Source organism: Ogataea polymorpha (genome assembly GCF_001664045.1).
Source record: "Ogataea polymorpha strain NCYC 495 leu1.1 chromosome Unknown OGAPOscaffold_2, whole genome shotgun sequence".
NCBI lineage: Eukaryota > Fungi > Ascomycota > Pichiomycetes > Pichiales > Pichiaceae > Ogataea > Ogataea polymorpha.
In genome coordinates, this window is record NW_017264699.1 from 153,531 (window position 1) to 171,632 (window position 18,102).

At 46.5% G+C, this 18,102-nt stretch overlaps 11 protein-coding genes across 11 annotated transcripts; 7 read left to right on the top strand and 4 right to left on the bottom strand.

Annotated features, from left to right (window-relative positions):
* Positions 1–25: 25 nt before the first annotated feature.
* Positions 26–1,630, bottom strand: OGAPODRAFT_92438 (uncharacterized protein; the record flags this gene model as incomplete). Its single annotated transcript, XM_018357158.1, has 1 exon — positions 26–1,630. The coding sequence occupies one exon, from the start codon at positions 1,628–1,630 to the stop codon at positions 245–247; it is 1,386 nt and encodes a 461-aa protein (XP_018211939.1). The 3' UTR covers positions 26–244.
* A 33-nt stretch (positions 1,631–1,663) lies between these two features.
* OGAPODRAFT_15534 (uncharacterized protein) lies at positions 1,664–2,583 on the bottom strand (the record flags this gene model as incomplete). Its single annotated transcript, XM_018353797.1, has 1 exon — positions 1,664–2,583. A coding segment is annotated over exon 1 (679 nt), but the record flags the coding sequence as incomplete, so codon positions are not given.
* A 64-nt stretch (positions 2,584–2,647) lies between these two features.
* Positions 2,648–4,539, top strand: OGAPODRAFT_92440 (uncharacterized protein). Its single transcript, XM_018357159.1, has one exon. It carries the CDS (start codon positions 2,678–2,680, stop codon positions 3,212–3,214), a length of 537 nt encoding a protein of 178 aa, XP_018211942.1. The 5' UTR covers positions 2,648–2,677; the 3' UTR covers positions 3,215–4,539.
* OGAPODRAFT_85358 (uncharacterized protein) lies at positions 2,648–4,548 on the bottom strand (the record flags this gene model as incomplete). The annotated part of the gene is made up of 1 exon (XM_018356800.1): positions 2,648–4,548. One exon carries the CDS (start codon positions 4,546–4,548, stop codon positions 3,229–3,231), a length of 1,320 nt encoding a protein of 439 aa, XP_018211941.1. The 3' UTR covers positions 2,648–3,228.
* A 585-nt stretch (positions 4,549–5,133) lies between these two features.
* On the top strand, positions 5,134–7,217 carry OGAPODRAFT_15535 (uncharacterized protein). The gene has a single exon (XM_018353798.1). The coding sequence runs from the start codon at positions 5,310–5,312 to the stop codon at positions 7,116–7,118; it is 1,809 nt and encodes a 602-aa protein (XP_018211943.1). The 5' UTR covers positions 5,134–5,309; the 3' UTR covers positions 7,119–7,217.
* Positions 7,218–7,295: 78 nt separating this feature from the next.
* OGAPODRAFT_97594 (uncharacterized protein) lies at positions 7,296–8,555 on the top strand (the record flags this gene model as incomplete). Its single annotated transcript, XM_018357961.1, has 2 exons — positions 7,296–7,343; positions 7,378–8,555. 2 exons carry the CDS (start codon positions 7,296–7,298, stop codon positions 8,485–8,487), a joined length of 1,158 nt encoding a protein of 385 aa, XP_018211944.1. The 3' UTR covers positions 8,488–8,555.
* A 67-nt stretch (positions 8,556–8,622) lies between these two features.
* On the top strand, positions 8,623–10,369 carry OGAPODRAFT_85369 (uncharacterized protein). The gene has a single exon (XM_018356801.1). It carries the CDS (start codon positions 9,516–9,518, stop codon positions 10,317–10,319), a length of 804 nt encoding a protein of 267 aa, XP_018211945.1. The 5' UTR covers positions 8,623–9,515; the 3' UTR covers positions 10,320–10,369.
* OGAPODRAFT_15536 (uncharacterized protein) lies at positions 8,629–10,369 on the top strand. Its single transcript, XM_018353799.1, has one exon. It carries the CDS (start codon positions 8,800–8,802, stop codon positions 9,457–9,459), a length of 660 nt encoding a protein of 219 aa, XP_018211946.1. The 5' UTR covers positions 8,629–8,799; the 3' UTR covers positions 9,460–10,369.
* A 155-nt stretch (positions 10,370–10,524) lies between these two features.
* On the top strand, positions 10,525–11,616 carry OGAPODRAFT_6651 (uncharacterized protein; the record flags this gene model as incomplete). The annotated part of the gene is made up of 1 exon (XM_018355816.1): positions 10,525–11,616. One exon carries the CDS (start codon positions 10,525–10,527, stop codon positions 11,614–11,616), a length of 1,092 nt encoding a protein of 363 aa, XP_018211947.1.
* Positions 11,617–12,651: 1,035 nt separating this feature from the next.
* On the top strand, positions 12,652–14,978 carry OGAPODRAFT_75115 (uncharacterized protein; the record flags this gene model as incomplete). Its single annotated transcript, XM_018355972.1, has 2 exons — positions 12,652–13,255; positions 13,565–14,978. The coding sequence occupies exons 1-2, from the start codon at positions 12,717–12,719 to the stop codon at positions 14,976–14,978; spliced, it is 1,953 nt and encodes a 650-aa protein (XP_018211948.1). The 5' UTR covers positions 12,652–12,716.
* Positions 14,929–18,099, bottom strand: OGAPODRAFT_92449 (uncharacterized protein; the record flags this gene model as incomplete). Its single annotated transcript, XM_018357160.1, has 1 exon — positions 14,929–18,099. One exon carries the CDS (start codon positions 18,097–18,099, stop codon positions 15,013–15,015), a length of 3,087 nt encoding a protein of 1,028 aa, XP_018211949.1. The 3' UTR covers positions 14,929–15,012.
* Between the last annotated feature and the right edge of the window lie 3 nt (positions 18,100–18,102).

Below are 18,102 nucleotides of genomic sequence, written 5' to 3' on the forward strand. Positions count from 1 at the left end.
GAGGGGCTTGTGCAGAAAAAAGATAGAGCTCGGAGTGCGAAAGGGATGCTGCCAACCACTATATAGGATTCCACTGTGGCTTTGATGCTTTGACCACGGCGAAATCGGAAGTTTGGTTTAAGAGTATATTCCTGGTTAGTCGCGCTTATAAAGCGCACCCACCATTCTTTACTGCGGGGTAGCCTAGGGGTGAATGGAAAATTCATTCGACCGTATAGGGAAAGGAGTCTGAAAAAAACGGGGTTTATATTCTGCACCACTTGGTGACCCAATCTTTATGGCGGAAAAGCCGCGCAACGTCCTCCACCGTCACGTCCAGATGAAACATTTTATTTGATTCTCCTCCGGTGTAGAAACTCGAGTTGATTCCATTGATCTGCCTAATTGGCTCCACCAGTAGTCCGTAATAAATGAGGCGCTCCCAGCACGCGAGCATCAGGTCCCGTGAATGGTGTGCCGAATCGAGTTTCACGCGTCCCATTGTTTGAAGCTGCGAATTTAGCGTATTCGTTTGGGAGCTCGAGATTTTCTCAAACTCCTCGTATGCTATGTTGAAATTGACCTGGTCCATGGAGTTTTTGAGCAGCTGACGGCCCGCACAGATAACGAGCTTCAATTCCAGCTCACTGAGGCTCTGCAAAATTTGAAAGCTGCGGTTGTTGGTGTTCACATTAATGATCGGCCCCCCGGAAAATGTAGTCATGTCCATTTTCGCAATGTAAGGCGTTAGCTGGCTCTTGAGAATGTTAAGGTCTTTCACTGTGTAGAAGTTGTGCACAACTAGCTTGCGGAGCTCGCTGGGTCCGCCAAGTAACATTTTCATGTGTGCATTGTATTTCTGCGCCAAATCAAACATCAACGGGTCAAAGTCGTCAGGGTCGACAGAGATCATACAGTAGACGTTGTCACAGAACTCCGCAAGCTGCCTGGGCTTCGTCAGCTGAATGACTCTCTGACTAAATCTACTCTTTACTCTTTTTTCCAACTGCTCTCGGACACCCGTGACGGTGGTCAGCCCAATGACGGCCACAGCGTGAGAGTTAGACGAAGACTGAGCCACATCAAACAGATTGTACAATAATGTCTGTTTAGCGTCATTTGTGTACCTGTCAAGCTCGTCGATCACAAAGATAATAGGCATCTGCATCTCGTCGTTGTCCCCATTCTGATCTTTCCCCTCCATCAGCTGGCTGCCGTCCAGAACGCTCATGACACTGTTCATGGTTTCGTTGGCAGAAAACCGTTCGAACGAGACGTTCCAGTTGCCAGAATGCCTGAGCAAATGCCAATCAAGCTGCCTAGCAATCTCCTTAATCGCGCTCTTGTCGTCGCTTTGATAGAATCCACTGATTCTAATCACATAAAACATATTCGGGAACCTCTCCTGGAGATCCAGTAGCGCATTGTTCACCATGGTCGTCTTCCCACTCCCGCGAGGGCCTATCACCAGACAGGACTTACCCTCGTTGAATTTGATGGTATTCTCCAACATCTTGTATATCTGCACCTGCTCCATTTCCACATTGTGGAGACGAACCTTGGCAAGCCCAGAGCTTGTTCTGTTGGATAAATTCGCTAGCACTCGCCGCCTCAGAAGTTCCAAATTCTGCTCTGGTTCGCTCACCGTCATGTAAAAATCTGGAAAATAAAATCACTGGATTTACTTTACACTATAAAACACCCCTATAATACAAAACTCCTGGCGACCCCCGGGGCATTCGCCATGCGCTTCACCACGACAATCGATTAGCGTAGGCAATCTCGTTAGATGGAATTGCACTTTTTATCCAAAGATTGAGACAGAGGCTCGTATTGAGAGCTCGATGCAGAGGACGATCCATGGTCCTCGACGTCGATGGGGCCATTACCTGCCTCAGCAAAATCGGTTTCCTAGCTCATATCTTCGTCTGGGCTCTCCCGTTCTTTGTAATCTGCGCGCCCACTTTTTCTATCCTCTGTCTCTTTCTGTTCCGACTCAGTTCGCGTGAAGCTGGATCTTACAAATTCCCGTTTTCCTCGTTTCGACTGGATAACATCACCGGACACTTCGCTTGCAAGCAAGCTTGACTCTTCTGAGGCCTGTCTTTTTGTGCGCATCTTTTGTGTCAACACTGCGTGTTTGGAGCTTTCAAGCCTCAACATACGGTCAATGTTGTCCTGATCACCCTCCAAAAGCTTGATCGTGCGCACTCCGTTGGGAAACAGTTTGTTCAACTCCAACCGGTCTGAGTCGCTGTCCTCGTCCATATTTACTAACTTGGTGATTCTCTGCAAGGCAAGGTCGTCCAAACTGGTATCCTCATCAAACTCAGCAAAATGTTTGGAGTGCATTCGTGAAGCCATCATCTTGGCCTTCAGCGCCCGCGAGTCGTGGGAATGCTGAATGGCCTCTTTGATCTTCTGTATTCTTTGTTGTTCCTCGCTGATATCTGGATCTTGTGGGGTAACAGGCGTCTCAGGACAATCTAGCTGTGGTCCAAAAACGTCTTCGGGGCCATCCAAGAGAATCTGGAAGGTTGTGTTGGCCATATTCGGCTTTGGCAGCCGTTCCCAAAGATAAGGGCCGGAAGCCATGAAAGTTTTCTTTTACCCAAATATATTCTTATTAATGCTGCTCGCACTATTTTTTTTTCTTGTATCCCCCTATCTGACATTTTTAACATTTGACCACTTTTAGATGACCACCGAAATTCCTAGCTCTGTGTTGCATCTACTACAAAATGCCAACTTCATCCACTTGGGAACCTGTCTCAATAACGTGCCTCACGTGAGTTTGATGAACTACACGCTAATCAGCCCCGAACAAAAGTACCACGACAAGACAGGCAAGAACCACTATTTGCTCATATCCACGCCTAAGGATACTCAGAAGTACCATAACTTATCCCAAAACCCACAATGCTCCATTTTGGTCCATGATTGGACGACTTCGACCAAGGCAAGCGGAGTTTCTCGACATGGGCAGTTGCTCAGATTGCTGGAGGACCTAAACCAGTCGGAATTATGCGAGCTGAGTTGCAATTTGACAGGATATGTCGAACAAGTTTTTGACGAGGATGAGGACTCGGATGAAACAAAGTATTACAGAGATCTACACATCAAGAGCAACCCAGATGCCAAGCCGTTTTTGGAAAACAAAGGCGCAGCTCTGCTGCTAATCAAAATCGAGTTGTCGAAGGTGGTGGACTCTAACTTCAACATATCCAAATACTAATGGATCTCTATCATCTAATTTCCCTCTGAGCCGAAATCGTTTGTAAACTCGATGAATTTCTCCAGGTCTTTCTGGTTCACAGTAGGCTTGTTGGTTTTGATCGCCTTAATGAAATCCTTTATTCCTAACTCCGGTTCCTTCAGTTGCTCGCCGTCGAGATCTAACCAGCTCATTTCAATTGCCTCACTGTCCCCAGGAGAGCATGGTGTGTATTGCACCAGCTCCCGTCCTTCCTCGTCCGTGGACACCACCTTTTTGAAATGCGTAGCCATCTGAATCTTACGAATCGGCTGCATAAGCGCGTCTTTCACAACAACACTGACGTCATGCCCCGAATAACCATCCGTCATTTGCGCAAGTGTATGGTAATCCTGCGTTGTGAGGGAGCACGGAGTATCTCCGATATTCAGCTTGAACATTTCGACTCTGGCTTCCTGGTCAGGCAAAGGAATGTATATCCTACGCTCAAACCGTCTTCTGATAGCTGCATCCAACTGCCATGGAATGTTTGTAGCTCCAAGTACTAAAACACCGTCAGAGTCATTACCAACACCGTTCATCTGAACCAAAAGTTCTGTTTTGATCCTCCGCGAAGCCTCCGACTCACCTTCGCCCCTTGGGCCACATAGTGCGTCAACTTCGTCGATGAAAATGATTGCCGGCTTCTGCTCCCTGGCCATCGTGAACAACTGCTTCACAAGCCTTTCAGACTCACCCATCCATTTACTCACCAGATCTGATGAAGAGACAGAAAAAAATGTAGAGTTGGCCTCTGTAGCAACTGCCTTGGCCAAATAAGACTTACCGGTACCTGGAGGGCCATATAAGAGAATTCCAGAAACCGGTTTTCTTTTGCCTCTGAATAAATGAGGAAACTTGACCGGCAATATGACAGCTTCCTTTAAAGCCTCTTTCGCAAGTTCCAAACCCGCAATATCGCTCCATTGCACGTTGGGCCTTTCGCTTAGAATCGAACTAGCAAGGGCTCCTCTCAATTTTTTTGTATCACTGTCATTGTCGTCATCTTCTCCTCCGCTGGTCTTCTTCGCTTTCACAGACCCAGATGTCGCACTTGCCTCGCCTGTCTGATCCTGCTGTTGTTTCTTATCTAGATACTCCTTTAATTGTTCTGCGCGAGATAAGTACTCAGTAAATTTGGACCTGATTGTCTCTTTAGACTTAGGATTTTTTTCGTACTTGAGGGCTAGCATCAAGTAGTCCAGGCCGTTGTAGTACAGTCTGTACGCCTCATCATATTTGCTGGTACTATCTGCCTCAATGGCTTTCTTCACAAGGTCCACGCCCTTGTCCAAAAACTCGCTGGCACTCGACATGTTTGCCTATTAAAGCGAAATATTTTGGTTTCGATAATCTCTCATGACACATCTCTGCACCGGATCGTTGCGATAGCTGTCCTGCAGCACAAAAGCCACCAAAAATCGAAAAGTTGTTGACGGCTGGCAAGTCGTGCAAGAGCCCCGCGTGCGTGAGCATTGTTTCACTCTGTGGTGCACGGGTGCTATTACGCTACAAAGCAGGTCGGCGAATAACACTGGGTACAATAAGAGACACAATGGGAATGTTTGTAGAGAAAGACAATAAGGACATACTGCCAAGAAATTTCCAAAGCGCAAATAGTGCGTAAAGAACATCCCGCCAGACTAGCCAACGAACAAAATTGGGCGAAATAACCGAACGGGCCAATCAGAACACGTATACAGAATAGCGAATGATTATTAGGATTTTCGTTCCGGGACGTAAATTACCCTAAAACCGCACGCATCTGCCACTGACGATAAGTTTCATGTCATCTAATCGTTTTTTCGACTTTCGTCTTTTTCGTCCCTATGCACATTTTCGTTCCGTTTTTTTTTCTTGCTTTCTTCCGTATATTTTGATCACCTGCTCTTCCTCTTGCCGTTAGTTTACTAGTTGCAAATTGTTGTTGTGGAGCTAAAAAAAACGCACGTTTGAATCTACAGTAGTCTTCTGTGATTTAAAACCGAGATCCGTTAATTTACGCTACTCAGTTTTCAATTTGTTGAGTACTTTGACTCGCTAACTGGAGAATTGACAAGCTGGACAACTTAGCGACATGTCGTACCAGAGAGCCGTCCCAAGCAGCAGCAACCATACAATGCCGGAACGTGACCGTCTGGATGAGCTTTTGGATGCTGTCAAGAAAGAGTTCGACAATCTCACCAGAGAAACAACAATCTACAAAGACCACCATCACGACTATGAGTTGAAAATTAACCAGCAACACCAGGAGCTGACCAATATCAGAAATACCGTTTACGAGCTGGAACAAGCCCATAGGACCATGAAGGAGGCTTACGAGAAGGAAATACTGAGACTGAAGCAGGACCTCGAAAATAGAGACAGGCTGTTTCAACAACAATCTCTGCAGCAGGCCCAGGCTCAGGCACAAGCGCAAGCCCAGGTTAAGGCTCAGGTCCAGTCTCAGCAGCATCCGCTTCTTGACAGGCCACAAGGAGCTTTCCCTCAAACTCCTCAGCAGCTGCCGCCGCCAAATCTCAGTGGCTCGCCGTCCGATTACCGCGGTGCAGGTTTCAATGGTGCTCTTCCCCAGATCAACGCTCAAGCCTCGGGCGCGAAGCCTGAAATTTCCCAGAGCACCCAGTTACCTCCTCCACCTCCAGTTTCCACCCAAGAGCAGCAAGCAGCTTCTCAAACCCAGACTTCACCAGAGCAGCCTCCTACTGCTGTTCAGACTTCTGTCGTGAAGACTGAAGCAGACGCTGGATACGTTATGAGGTCCCAGCACAACAAGCCGATTCCAACATTCTTGAAAGACTTCGACTCGTACAGCACCCTGCCGTACAAGAAACAGCATAGTGAATACTACATAGTGTACAACCCGAAGGTTCCAAAGAAGGTTGACACGTCACTGGTGCACTCATTTGATCACACCTCTGTGGTTTGCTGTGTCCGGTTCTCCAAAGACGGCAAATTTTTGGCTACGGGTTGCAACAAGCTCACTCAGGTTTTCAGCGTTGAAACGGGCGATCTGGTTGCTAGATTGAGTGACGAGTCGTCTGCCAGCTCCAACGGGTCGTATGACACAGACACAGGAGATTTGTATATTAGATCTGTTTGCTTCTCGCCAGATGGAAAGTTCCTCGCTACCGGTGCCGAAGACAAGATCATCAGAATTTGGGACCTTGCTACCAGAACGATCGTGAAGTACTTGAAGGGACACGAACAGGACATATACTCGTTGGATTTCTTCCCTGATGGCTCCAAGCTGGTTTCTGGCTCAGGAGACAGAACAGTGAGAATTTGGGACGTGTTCACTGGCCAGTGCTCGCTCACTCTGAGTATCGAGGATGGTGTCACCACGGTTGCTGCTTCGCCGGACGGAAAACTGATCGCAGCAGGTTCGTTGGATAGAACTGTGAGGGTATGGGATGCCAACCAAGGATTTTTGGTGGAGAGACTCGACTCAGCCAATGAAAGCGGAAACGGCCACATGGACTCAGTCTACTCGGTTGCATTCACACATGACGGAAAAGAAATTGCTTCCGGTTCTTTGGACAGAACTGTCAAGCTGTGGTCTTTGAAAGACCTTCAGAAACAGCAGGGATCGTCCAAGTCCAACTGCGAAGTCACCTATGTCGGACATAAGGACTTCGTTCTTTCTGTTTGCTGTACCCCGGACGACGAGTTCATCCTGTCGGGCTCTAAAGATAGAGGTGTGATAATGTGGGAGAAGGCCACCGGTGAGCCATATATCATGTTACAAGGACACAGAAACTCTGTTATCAGCGTGAATGTGTCGCCGGTTATGACCCAGAAGAGAGGTGTCAACGGGGGCTACTTTGCTACCGGTTCTGGAGATTGCAAAGCCAGAATCTGGAGATGGGAGAAGGTCTCTTCTTGATCCAAAAATTGCTTTCAGCTCAACTACCTTTTCCACCACTGTTTAACATTTGTACTATTCAGCCTCTATATGTTTTGTATTGACAAATATGAAAATTTGAGGATTTATACGAACGAGGTGCGCGAAGAAAAAAAAAGGGAATATTATTTTGGTATACCCATAGATTGATCATTAATAATGGCCAAGATCTACTACGCCTCGAGAACAGCGCCCGTGAACATTGCTGTAAGTATGGCTTCAGTTTCGACGCTAACTTCAGACCCTTAAATACTGGGGGAAAAGAGACAAGGACCTGAACCTGCCAACAAACTCGTCTATCAGTGTAACCTTGTCGCAAAAAGATCTGAGAACGCTCACCACTGCCTCGTGTTCTCAAGATTTCGAAAAAGACGAACTATGGCTAAATGGACAATCACACTCTCTGGACACCCCTAGAACCCAGCAGTGTCTATCGGATCTCAGAAAATACAGAGAAGAACTCGAGGCTCGGGACGAATCTCTTCCAAAACTTAGCAAAATGCACCTGCACATTGTTAGCGAGAACAACTTTCCGACTGCTGCCGGCCTGGCATCCTCTGCAGCTGGATTTGCAGCACTGATCTCGGCTATTGCAAAACTTTACGAGCTCCCACAGACAGCTTCTGACCTAAGTAAGATTGCCAGAAAAGGCTCTGGTTCGGCTTGCAGATCGCTGTTTGGGGGCTATGTAGCCTGGGAAATGGGGGAGTTGGAGAACGGTGAGGACTCTAAGGCTGTGGAGATTGCTCCGCTGAGCCATTGGCCAGATATGAAGGCGTGTATTCTGGTTGTATCTGACGATAAGAAGGACGTTCCAAGTACAAGCGGTATGCAACTGACTGTCAAGACATCACCGTTGTTCCAACACCGCATTGAAAAGGTTGTTCCGCAGAGATTCGAAGAAATGAAAAAATCCATCATGGAGAAGAATTTCCCATTGTTTGCGGAACTGACCATGAAGGATTCCAATTCGTTCCATGCGACATGTTTGGACTCTTATCCTCCAATTTTTTACTTGAACGATACATCAAAAAGAATCATCAAGCTCATTAATTTGCTGAATGAGTCTGTCGGAGAAATAATCGCAGCCTACACATACGACGCCGGTCCTAATGCCGTCATCTATTATGAGCATAAGAACGAGTCGAGAGTTCTTGGGCTACTCCATGCTGTTTTCAGCTCTGTTGATGGATGGCAAAAAATCGACGTCAAGTCCCTGACTCCTCCATCCATAGAGCTGGATCCCACATGGGGGTCGGGCGTTTCCAGAGTCATTTTGACCGAAGTTGGCGCTGGCCCACAAGATTCAGATGAGGTGCTGATCAATGTGGAAACAGGATTACCGAAATAAGGCGTAATTGTTTCTTAGTTTTGCTAGCATATTTTAGCATAGATTAGATTTGCTCTTTTTCTAGTATAAATTGCATTTACGTATCGCAATTAATTATCTCGAAATTAATTTTCTTATCCAATTGCTATCATGTTGTCCAAGCTAGTGAAGCTCAACAACGGTTCATATCTCCCACTCATGGGATTGGGCACCTGGGAACTCAGAAATGCCACCGAAGTGGTCAAAGAAGCCTTGAACATAGGGTATCGCCTTATCGATACCGCAGTTTTGTACGGTAATGAGAAGGAGTGTGCTCAGGGCGTGCTGGAATGGATGAAGGAGGATCCGGAGCACAATAGAAGAGAGCATGTTTGCTACATCACCAAGCTGTGGACCAATCAGCATGGTTACGAAAATGCCAAAAAGGCAATCAAGGGGTGTTTGGAGCAGATCGATGGCCTGAAGTATATCGACTTGCTTCTGATTCATGCTCCAACACAGGGCAAGAAAATGAGACTTGAAACATATCAGGCCATGCAGGAGGCAGTTGACGAAGGCGTTGTGAAGTCAATTGGTGTGTCCAACTACGGAATTGACCATTTGAAGGAACTTCTATCCTGGCCAGGTCTCAAGTACAAGCCTGTGGCTAACGAGATTGAGGTGTCGCCATGGTGCATGAGACAGGAGCTCTGCAACTTTTGCAGTGAAAATGACATTGCTGTTATTGCATTTGCTCCATTCTCTCATGCCAATCGCATTAATGATCCTGATGCGGTTGCAATTGCCAAGAAGAAAGGCGTCACACCGGCTCAGGTTCTTGTTAGATGGTCGGTTCAAAAAGGCTACGTTCCTATCCCCAAGACTAAGAATCTAGACAGATTGGCCACTAACTTCGATGTCCTTTCTTTTGAACTGTCGGATGAGGAGATGAAAACACTTGACCATCCAGACGTTCACGATCCTTCCGACTGGGAGGTTACCACATGTCCATGACTTTTTGCCCATCTTACGTAAGCTATGATAAAAAAATTTGACTAAAATTGCATTCCATGTCGGACGGCGAGCTGGGCCTGGATGGAGGGTTGTTTGAGGAGCCTGAGAATTTCAGGCCCCCAAAGCCCGAAGCACACTATCAGAAATATACTAGGACCCATAAGCAGGTGCTTGCCGAAATAGACGAGATCAAGCTCCGACTTGTTGGAAAATCACCGCTTTGGGGCCATTTGTTGTGGAATGCGGGGATTTACACAGCAAATTATCTTGAGAAGCATGCACAGGAGCTTATCACAGGCAAAACTGTTGTGGAGTTTGGTTCTGCAGCTGCTCTTCCTTCTTTGTTGTGTTCTATCAACGGTGCTAGAAAAGTGGTAGCTACAGACTATCCAGATCCTGATCTGCTAGAGAATATACAAATCAATGTGGACAGTCTCGTAGACAAGGAGCTGACCAGTAGGATCATCGTGCAAGGGTTTATTTGGGGGAACGATACGGAAGAAATCAAAGCTACACTTGAGAGCACAGCTGACTTAATCATTATGAGTGATCTAGTTTTCAACCATTCAGAACATCACAAGCTGCTCAAATCTGCAAAAGAGCTAATCACCCCACTACGAGATATCTCGCAGCCCAGAAGTGGCGGGAAGTGTCTTGTTGTTTGGTCCCCACACAGACCCAAGCCGCAGATGATGGAAAATGACTTCCAATTTTTCACTGACGCTAAGGAGCTGTTTGACTTCGACGTCGAGTTCGTTGAGATGGTACATTGGGACCACCCTATGTTCCCTGAGGATCCCCCCGAGACAGAGGAGATCCGTAAGCGAGTGTACTGTTACATATTGCATCCAACCTGGTAACTTCACAGCTTATGTAAGTTTCCAAAATAAATTTTCTCCCCTGTCCATTTAGGCGGTGGTTCCCAAAACGGAAAAGTAATTGAAACCTCACGAAAAAATAAACCAGCCATTCACGATACAAGGAGAAGTGGTTGTGGATTTATTGGACTTTTGATTGATCTCAACCAAAATAAACAATCTTTCGAATTTGATCTAGCGCAAAAACATGAGGTCTCCAGAACACCAGAACGAGCCTCTACAACCATCGACACCGCCAAGTGGGACGCGAACAGCAGGCAGCAACAGATACCTCAAGACGCCCGTTAGCACACACCGAACCAAGCATCATCCGCATACACCGTATACTCCCCATCATACCACCAAAAAGCAGTCCGTAGCGGTGTCTCCCGTTGCTCACCACACGCGCGGACAGCAGCAGCTGCAGACACCAGACCAGACGCCCAGGATCGGCCGACGTAAGGATCTGACAGATGCAATAGCCTCAAAAATTGGCGAGTCTAGCGTTCTTTTCCCACTGGCACCATCAACAGTTGGTTCTGGGCGCAAATCGCATATTGGCGGGCCCAGACTAGAGAATGCAGGCCTTGATCTCAGCAAAGTTTACAAGATCGATCTGGAGGAGGAGCTACAATTTTCGTCCGAGGAAGAGGGGGAAAACTCACCTCAGAAACTTGACAAAGTCACCAAGAAGCTCGACTTCAACGCCAATGAATTTGCTGTGCCGTCAACCCCCGCCAAACAGATCATCACAGAGGAACAAGCCTACAAGATGCACATTGCACCACAGCGGTCCGACTCTGGCGACGACGACGAGCGATTCGTCTCGCGAGTCAAAATGGACAACCCGTTCCTGGAGAGCGGAGAACCAAGGGCCCCAAGAGAAACGTCTGATAATTCTCGTTTCGAGGAGGAAATCGAACTAGTCAACAACAAAACAGGGGAGAAAGTAGTTCGCAAAATGACCGATTATGAAAAGTCAATCAAAGCACGCCGCTTGGACTTCAACGGCGCTCTTCTTGAAGACGAGACTCCTCAAACACCGCGCAATAAAGTGACACCCGAACCATTTAAGCAACAAGCGTGGGAAGATGAGAACGAAGACGGTGAAACAATTCGAAAGGAGAAGATAAAAAATCCCTTTCGTGGGCCGTCCCTTTCATCTGCAAGATCACAATCAACACGCAAAACCGGCCAGGGTCGCCTGAGATATGTGGACAAGACCGGTAAGGCAGTGCGGGAGCTTGTGGACGAAGAGTCTCCAATCAGACCGCGCAAATTAAGATTTGACACTGATTAGGAAGGTCGCAGGATGTATATTATGTACAATAGAGGGTAGCAGAACCACAAGAATAAATTAATTACATTTTGAGAGAACTTCGTGGGTCGTATGAGATCACTGTTTCACACTGCAAGCTTTGAGTCCACGTTTTGAGGCTTTGAATAAAACCTTTAGCAACAAGAGAAAATTATGCGCGGGTCTGGGGGAGTAAAAAATTTATGTAGGTGCCCGGATAGGTTTCGATTTCTTGTGCTCATACGGCTGCCAATGTAAATCGTCCAGAACCAGCAAGTGAGTTTTCCGTGGATGTTTTCACCGATGACAGCGGGGTCCCTAAAGTTTGTGTCCTAAGGAGGAAGTCTGGCGGTGCGGCTTTATTTTTAGGAAGCTCTGCCTGCAATGGCGATCGAGGAGAGCACCGATATATTTTTTTGCTCTCACCCAAAAATGCCCTTACCGCTTGGCGCTAGACGTAATGTGTGTGTCAAAGGGGCACTCGCTAATTTTCACCCTAGTGTTCCATGTGGATTGTCTCACGTTTCATGTTGGACAAGGTGGATGTCAAATTATACGGGCAGGTTGATCAGCTGTGTTCCGGTCGCCGCAAGGCGGTGAGCCGCTCCCTCCCTATTTTCTCTTTGAAGTTTCATTTGGCTGTCGTGTGAGAATCACTTGTAATTTAAAGCTCTTGAGTTGTCGTCTACTGGCTCCAAGTCTTCTTATAATGCTTGCTTCTAAGTATGTGAACTCTACCGTGGGTCTTCGGCAGATTGGTATCCTGAGGTGTCAAAGAAGTGGCACCCACCGTGTGATGAATGTGGTTTCCCATCTGTGACGGTTATTCCGCATATGCACTTTACATGCTGTAACTATTGTCTCCCACAAGCACTGATTCGTATTACATAATCTATGCATTGTCAATAAGCTTTTGTCCCCTACAATAAAAGCGTATAAAGGTCTTTGGAAAGCACCACCATTTAATTGTCCACTTGCAAGATCTGCACTATGGCATTAATTGAATGCTGTTATTGTTAAGCTCCATATATTAGATTGCCCGATTCCATTTAAAACCAACTGTCGATAATTCAAAGCTTCCTCTCTTTGAGCAAACCTCATAGATGGACCTCTTTGACCAGTACAGAATCTTTTCAGATGAGCCGGAGTCAGAGTTCCCGTTAGGGGACATTGATTACGGTTTTGACTTTGTCTCGTATGCGGACAAGAACGGTTTCGAGCTGCCAGCGCAGGCCGCGGAGCCAACTGACCAGCACCAGCCAGCTCCCTTTGATTCTCCTGCTCTCACCATTGAGAGTGCAGAATCCACGCAGATATCGTCCTATTCTTTCGATAAGCAATGGGCGTTCAAGCCTCTGGAAGGTTTTGAACAGCTCAGTCAAAATTGGGAAGTCGATAGGACTGTTTCTTTGTCCTCCGCCGACATCGAGCACAATTACCTCAATCTTCCACCGGACGAGGATGTCCAGACTCAAAAGGCCGATTTTGGACCCGCCTCAAATCCGGCTGCCATCAAGGAAAAAATCATTGAGAAGAGAAAAAGACTCAGTCTCGATAGCAAAAAGCCAGGAACTAATGGTTCCGAGGCCAAAAGTCCTTTACACATGGGAAGACCTTCACTATCCCCTGTGAAGAGTTTCAGGTACCGTTCCAAATCTTTGATTGGATCGTCTTCTACATCGGGCTCCCCAACCAATCCATTCTACAAGCCACCGGACATTTTGTGGAAATACTGCGACCCAAGCTCTAGTGGTTGGAGAAAATAGATATTCGGACATTCTCTCATTTGGCAAGGTTTGCCACGCATTTTAGTGTTAATGATTTGCTTTCGTCTTAATTTCTTTTTTGCAGCTTGAATCGTAGTAAATTTCCGCATCTACCATAACTTATCAGCAGCTGTTTTAGGCAAGAGGAATATTGTGCGAATTTTGTTACTATCTCTATCTTAAAGTTTTACTCATGATATGAATTCTCCACCGAAACATACGCATTTACGGTCACCAGTAATCCTTTTAAAGTCTCCTGTACTCCCAGGAGGAGTGATCCGGTCTCCAAGACCCGAGGACTCTCATGTCGATCTGTCCAGCGAGCAGGTTGTTGAGGATGTCGTGGACATCATCAAAACCGAAGAGCGCAGAAACTGGCTTAGAGGGCTCCTCTATCTGTTCTTGACGGTGGCAACCTGGGTGTTTGGACTACAGTTGACAAACAACGTTTTGAAGGGAGATTCTTATCAGCATCCCTTATTTGTGGCCTATATAAATGGAGGTCTTTTTGTCATTTTCGGGATCAAGCCCACGATCAAAAGTCTGATCAAGGCTTTCAGAGCCTCCGAACCTAAGCTCGACGATTCTGCCTTCAATTCCTACGATTCTTGCGATTCCTCAAGCATAATTCTCCTCGCTCCTTCCACGCACCTTTCGCTCAAAGAGTTGATAATTGTTGCCGTCCAAGCTGGTCTTGTATATTATGCGAATGCTGCGTTAAGTGCAATTGCTTTACAGTATACAAGTGCATCCAACCAAACGATTCTGACAACCACAAGCTCCGTCTTCACGCTTCTACTCAGTTATATATGTGGTGTCGACACATTGTCCCTAGGCAAGATATTTTCTGTCCTGGTCAGCATTGCAGGGATATGTTTGATAACGCTCAACAGCTCGCCGTCTTCCGAATCCACATCTTCCAATCCAATGTTGGGGAATTGCATTGCCCTTTGTGGGACGTTTCTCTATTCTTGCTACCTAGTCCTTTTGAGGGTCAAGATAGGAAAAGAGACAAGCCCTGACAATGAAAAGCTCATATTTGGTCTTTTGGGACTCAGCATCCTCATATTCGCCTGTCCGTTACTTCTGATTGCAAACTTCCTTGGATTCGAAAAACTCTCTCTTCCAGATAGCTCTACAATTTTCTGGATTGTCTTCATTGGAGGACTATTCAACTGCCTCTCAGACTATTTTTCAATTCTGGCAACCTTGTTGACTTCTCCGCTGATCACCGCTTTGTCACTATCCACCGCGATTCCCGTCAACATGATTTGCGATTCCGTATTCTACAAAGTGAAAAGCACATCAGCTAGATATTATCTTGGCATAATCCTTATTTTCTCCTCGTTTGTCTTTGCTAATTTGTCAAACGAGGACGAAGTGGTACAGGAGGCTATTGAAGAGGCTATCGAAGAGGCTATTCAAAATGATGAAATGCTTTCTCCAATCTTGTCGCCGTATCTGCAGCAGCAAAGTCGTATGGACGACGTCCCAAAAATGAACATCAATACTTCGCAAAGAACAGGTCCGCCCACACAGGTGGTGGTTGCTGGAGGGCACAACCATAGGTACTTCATCAGAGAAATTCCACCAAGCTAAATTCTATCATTCATTCCAATATACATCTATTAAGTTACCACAGCTTCACGAGGTCATCCCAATCATTTCTCTTGCGGCGGTTCCAGTAGCTGTGCTCCCCTTCAATGAAGCTCCAGTCGTAGTCGCCATCACCAGCTTTTTGGAAAAATGCTGGTACATGCACAGCGTCTGTCCCGTCCGGGTTTTTTCTTCTCTTCCTCTGTTCTTCTTCCAATTTTTGCTTTATCTCCTCTGCCTCGTCAACGGCACCGTTCTCGTATTTGCGCTGGTCTGGGCGCAATCTTGAGTCGGTCGGCGCACAGCCTTCGTCTATTTCTGTGATCTGATTGAGACTGGCTGCAAACTCGGTGAATCCATACTTCTTTTGGCAATCTGGCACCAGGTTCCCAACTTTCCATATGCATTCGTCAGTATCTGTGTATCTAAGACTGTCTGTCCACGTACCAATCACTTCTTTTGGTAGCTTGTTACCTGCTTCATCGTATGCTTTGATAGTCAGCTCCTCAGAACGTCCGGAAAACATTCCAGATGCCTTGAAATTCACAATTGCCTTATAGCCGTTGCTGCAACTGACAGTGACGGAAGCGCAGGGCTCCGAATATTTCTCACCAGCAATGAGGTTTTTCAGGAGCGTTGTTGGCTGACTCCACTTGTAAACCTCGCCGTTGCTTAATCTCAAGGTCAGCTCACCAACTATGGAAACCTCGGCAGACTTGCCTCCGTATTTCTGTTGAGGCGACAAAACATGGTCGACGGTCCAGTTTTTTGAATCCACATGTGCGGCAATCACGAATGGTCTGTGAACGACTTTCTCGGCAATGAACCTGATTCCCAAGTCATTTCTCACAAGCTCAAAAGTTTCACCAAGCAGCGGATTGAATGGCTTTCTAATGCTTCTGATTTTTACCCTCAACGAAGAGAGATAGCTCACAGCAAAGGCTGCAATCAATAGCACCCTCTGTCCATTCTCGACGGGTGCTTTCATTGCATCTGTCAACAGGTGCGTGTACTCAAAGCTTTCCGAGTATTTCTGTAGAAATGAAAGTGGCTCGTTGGCTGAAACCGGCATCGATATGGACGACAAGTCCTTTCCAATGTTTTTCCTCAAAAACCCGATCAAAGACGGAGGGTCGCACGGGCTCTCCTTTATGTCCTTCCTGTATTGTATGTGTTTGCCAGCTTCCAAAGGATACAAGTTCTCTCGAGCAGAAAATTGTCTTCCGGCTGCAATCGCAAGTTCTTTTTGATCGCTGTCATCTTCATCCGATGAGGACGTCGAGTTCGAAAGATCATTATCCATTGAGAGCACGAAAGGCGGCTTGTCAAAAATATTTGACATGCTGGCATCGTCGTATTTATTATCTTGTCCGCTATCTTCCTCGTCACTAGATTGGACCAAATAGACTCCACGGTTCATTTCATCAATGTATTCTTGGGCATCAAAAAACTCTTGGGAAAATACAGAGGTGGTAGCTGTATTGGTCCTTGTAAGAGTTCTTCTAGATGGAGATTGGGGAGGCCTGCTGAATCCCCTATTAGTTTCAGTGTTGACCAGCAACATATATTGCACCTGCAATTCTCTGATTTCGGAAACCAAGCTATCATATAAAGATCCGCCAGACAGCGAGGCTGAGGCTGATCCGTTTATGCTTTCGTGGTCATTCTGATCGTCACTCTGCTCCCTTTTATTCTTCTTGCGGAAAAGAGAGCCTCTTCTATCCATGCTTGCTCTCTTTGGCTGCTTTGCCTGAGCTTGAAGATTTTCCGCCATCTCCTTGATCTGAGAGATCTTTTGCTCAACCAACTTGTACTGGGGATTTATTACTGATAGCGTTCTCCCTACCCTGATTTCATCCTCAAAAGTAGCTCCTTCCTGGTCCTCTTTCCCCTCCCCGGGAGAGGAAGCCGATAGAAATGCATCGTTTTCTTGAATGTCCATTCGCTGTGTGAGTTTGTTTTGCCTTTTGATGAAATTGAAGGCCTGAACCCAGATCTTAAAATCCTCTTGGTTCATTGCTTTCAAGATCCACTGCTCAATGCCGGAATCCAGAAACATCATCAACTGCTTTGGATCGGCTGAGATGACAACGTTTCTGATGAACATGTTACCACGAACGTGGTTTGTGACATCGTTGAAGTAATAGTCCAGCACTCCGTATTTGAAATTAAGAACAAAGTATCTTCTGGCAAAACTTTTCGCTCCTCCCCGTCTGCGTTTCTTCTTGAGCAAAAATCCCTGGAGATACTGGCCACCTTTCACCCTCAGGAGTGACACATTCTTTGATTTGGAGGCAACTTTGTTCTCGGGGACGCTGAATTTCACATGATTCTGTAGTGGCGCAGAGACAACCGACGCCCTTCTATTGATAATTCCGCCGTTGGCGTTTCCAACAGGCGCACTGGCGGCCTCGTGCGGTTTCGAGACCTCCGCCTCGTCCACGCTTTTTTGTTCGGCTATGGGGTTCAGCTGGTAGGAGGACGATGGTTGTGGAATTTCAGCTGCCTGATACACTTGTCCGTTCGTTTCAATGTACTGATTAAACATGATTGTCTTCGCTTTGTGCCTGCTAAAAGTATTGTCGAAAATGAATGCAAAAAGGGACCCGGAGGCTACTTCAAATGTTCCCGTAACGAGCTCGTCTCCTTGACATCTTCCAATCCATTCTTTTTTCACCAGGTGTTTATCTATCTTTTCTTCCAAAAGAGTGCGAGAATCGTGGGAAGACGAAACGCTTTCTGAGCGTTTTCTCTTCTCCGAGCTTGTGGACATCGTCGTATTGTGTCTTGGAAGTGATCCTGTGGACGGTTCATTGGGAGCCGAAGGAGTTGCCGGGCTTTGAGATGCAAGGGACTCGAATGAATCACGTAAATTCAGTTGCAATACCCCAAACATCTTGTGTGGAACTTCATTGACTTCATCAAGACTCAAGTTTTCGGATAATGTTGTTGACGAAGAGTTTGGAGCCGTCGAAGGGGCCTGAAGGTCTGCTTTGCTGTATTCGTAAATACCAAAGTTAACAGATCGTTTCAACGGCTTTAGTTCCCATTTCACGGTAGAATTGTCCGGAGCATTGACCCACTTGATAGTGAACGACTTTGCTCGCACCTCGAAGTTCTCCATGGC

Bases quoted from the DNA above. Each gene is read 5' to 3' on its own strand.
- OGAPODRAFT_92440 (XM_018357159.1), top strand. From the start codon at position 2,678: ATGACCACCGAAATTCCTAGCTCTGTGTTGCATCTACTACAAAATGCC.
- OGAPODRAFT_15535 (XM_018353798.1), top strand. From the start codon at position 5,310: ATGTCGTACCAGAGAGCCGTCCCAAGCAGCAGCAACCATACAATGCCG.
- OGAPODRAFT_15536 (XM_018353799.1), top strand. From the start codon at position 8,800: ATGAAGGAGGATCCGGAGCACAATAGAAGAGAGCATGTTTGCTACATC.
- OGAPODRAFT_85369 (XM_018356801.1), top strand. From the start codon at position 9,516: ATGTCGGACGGCGAGCTGGGCCTGGATGGAGGGTTGTTTGAGGAGCCT.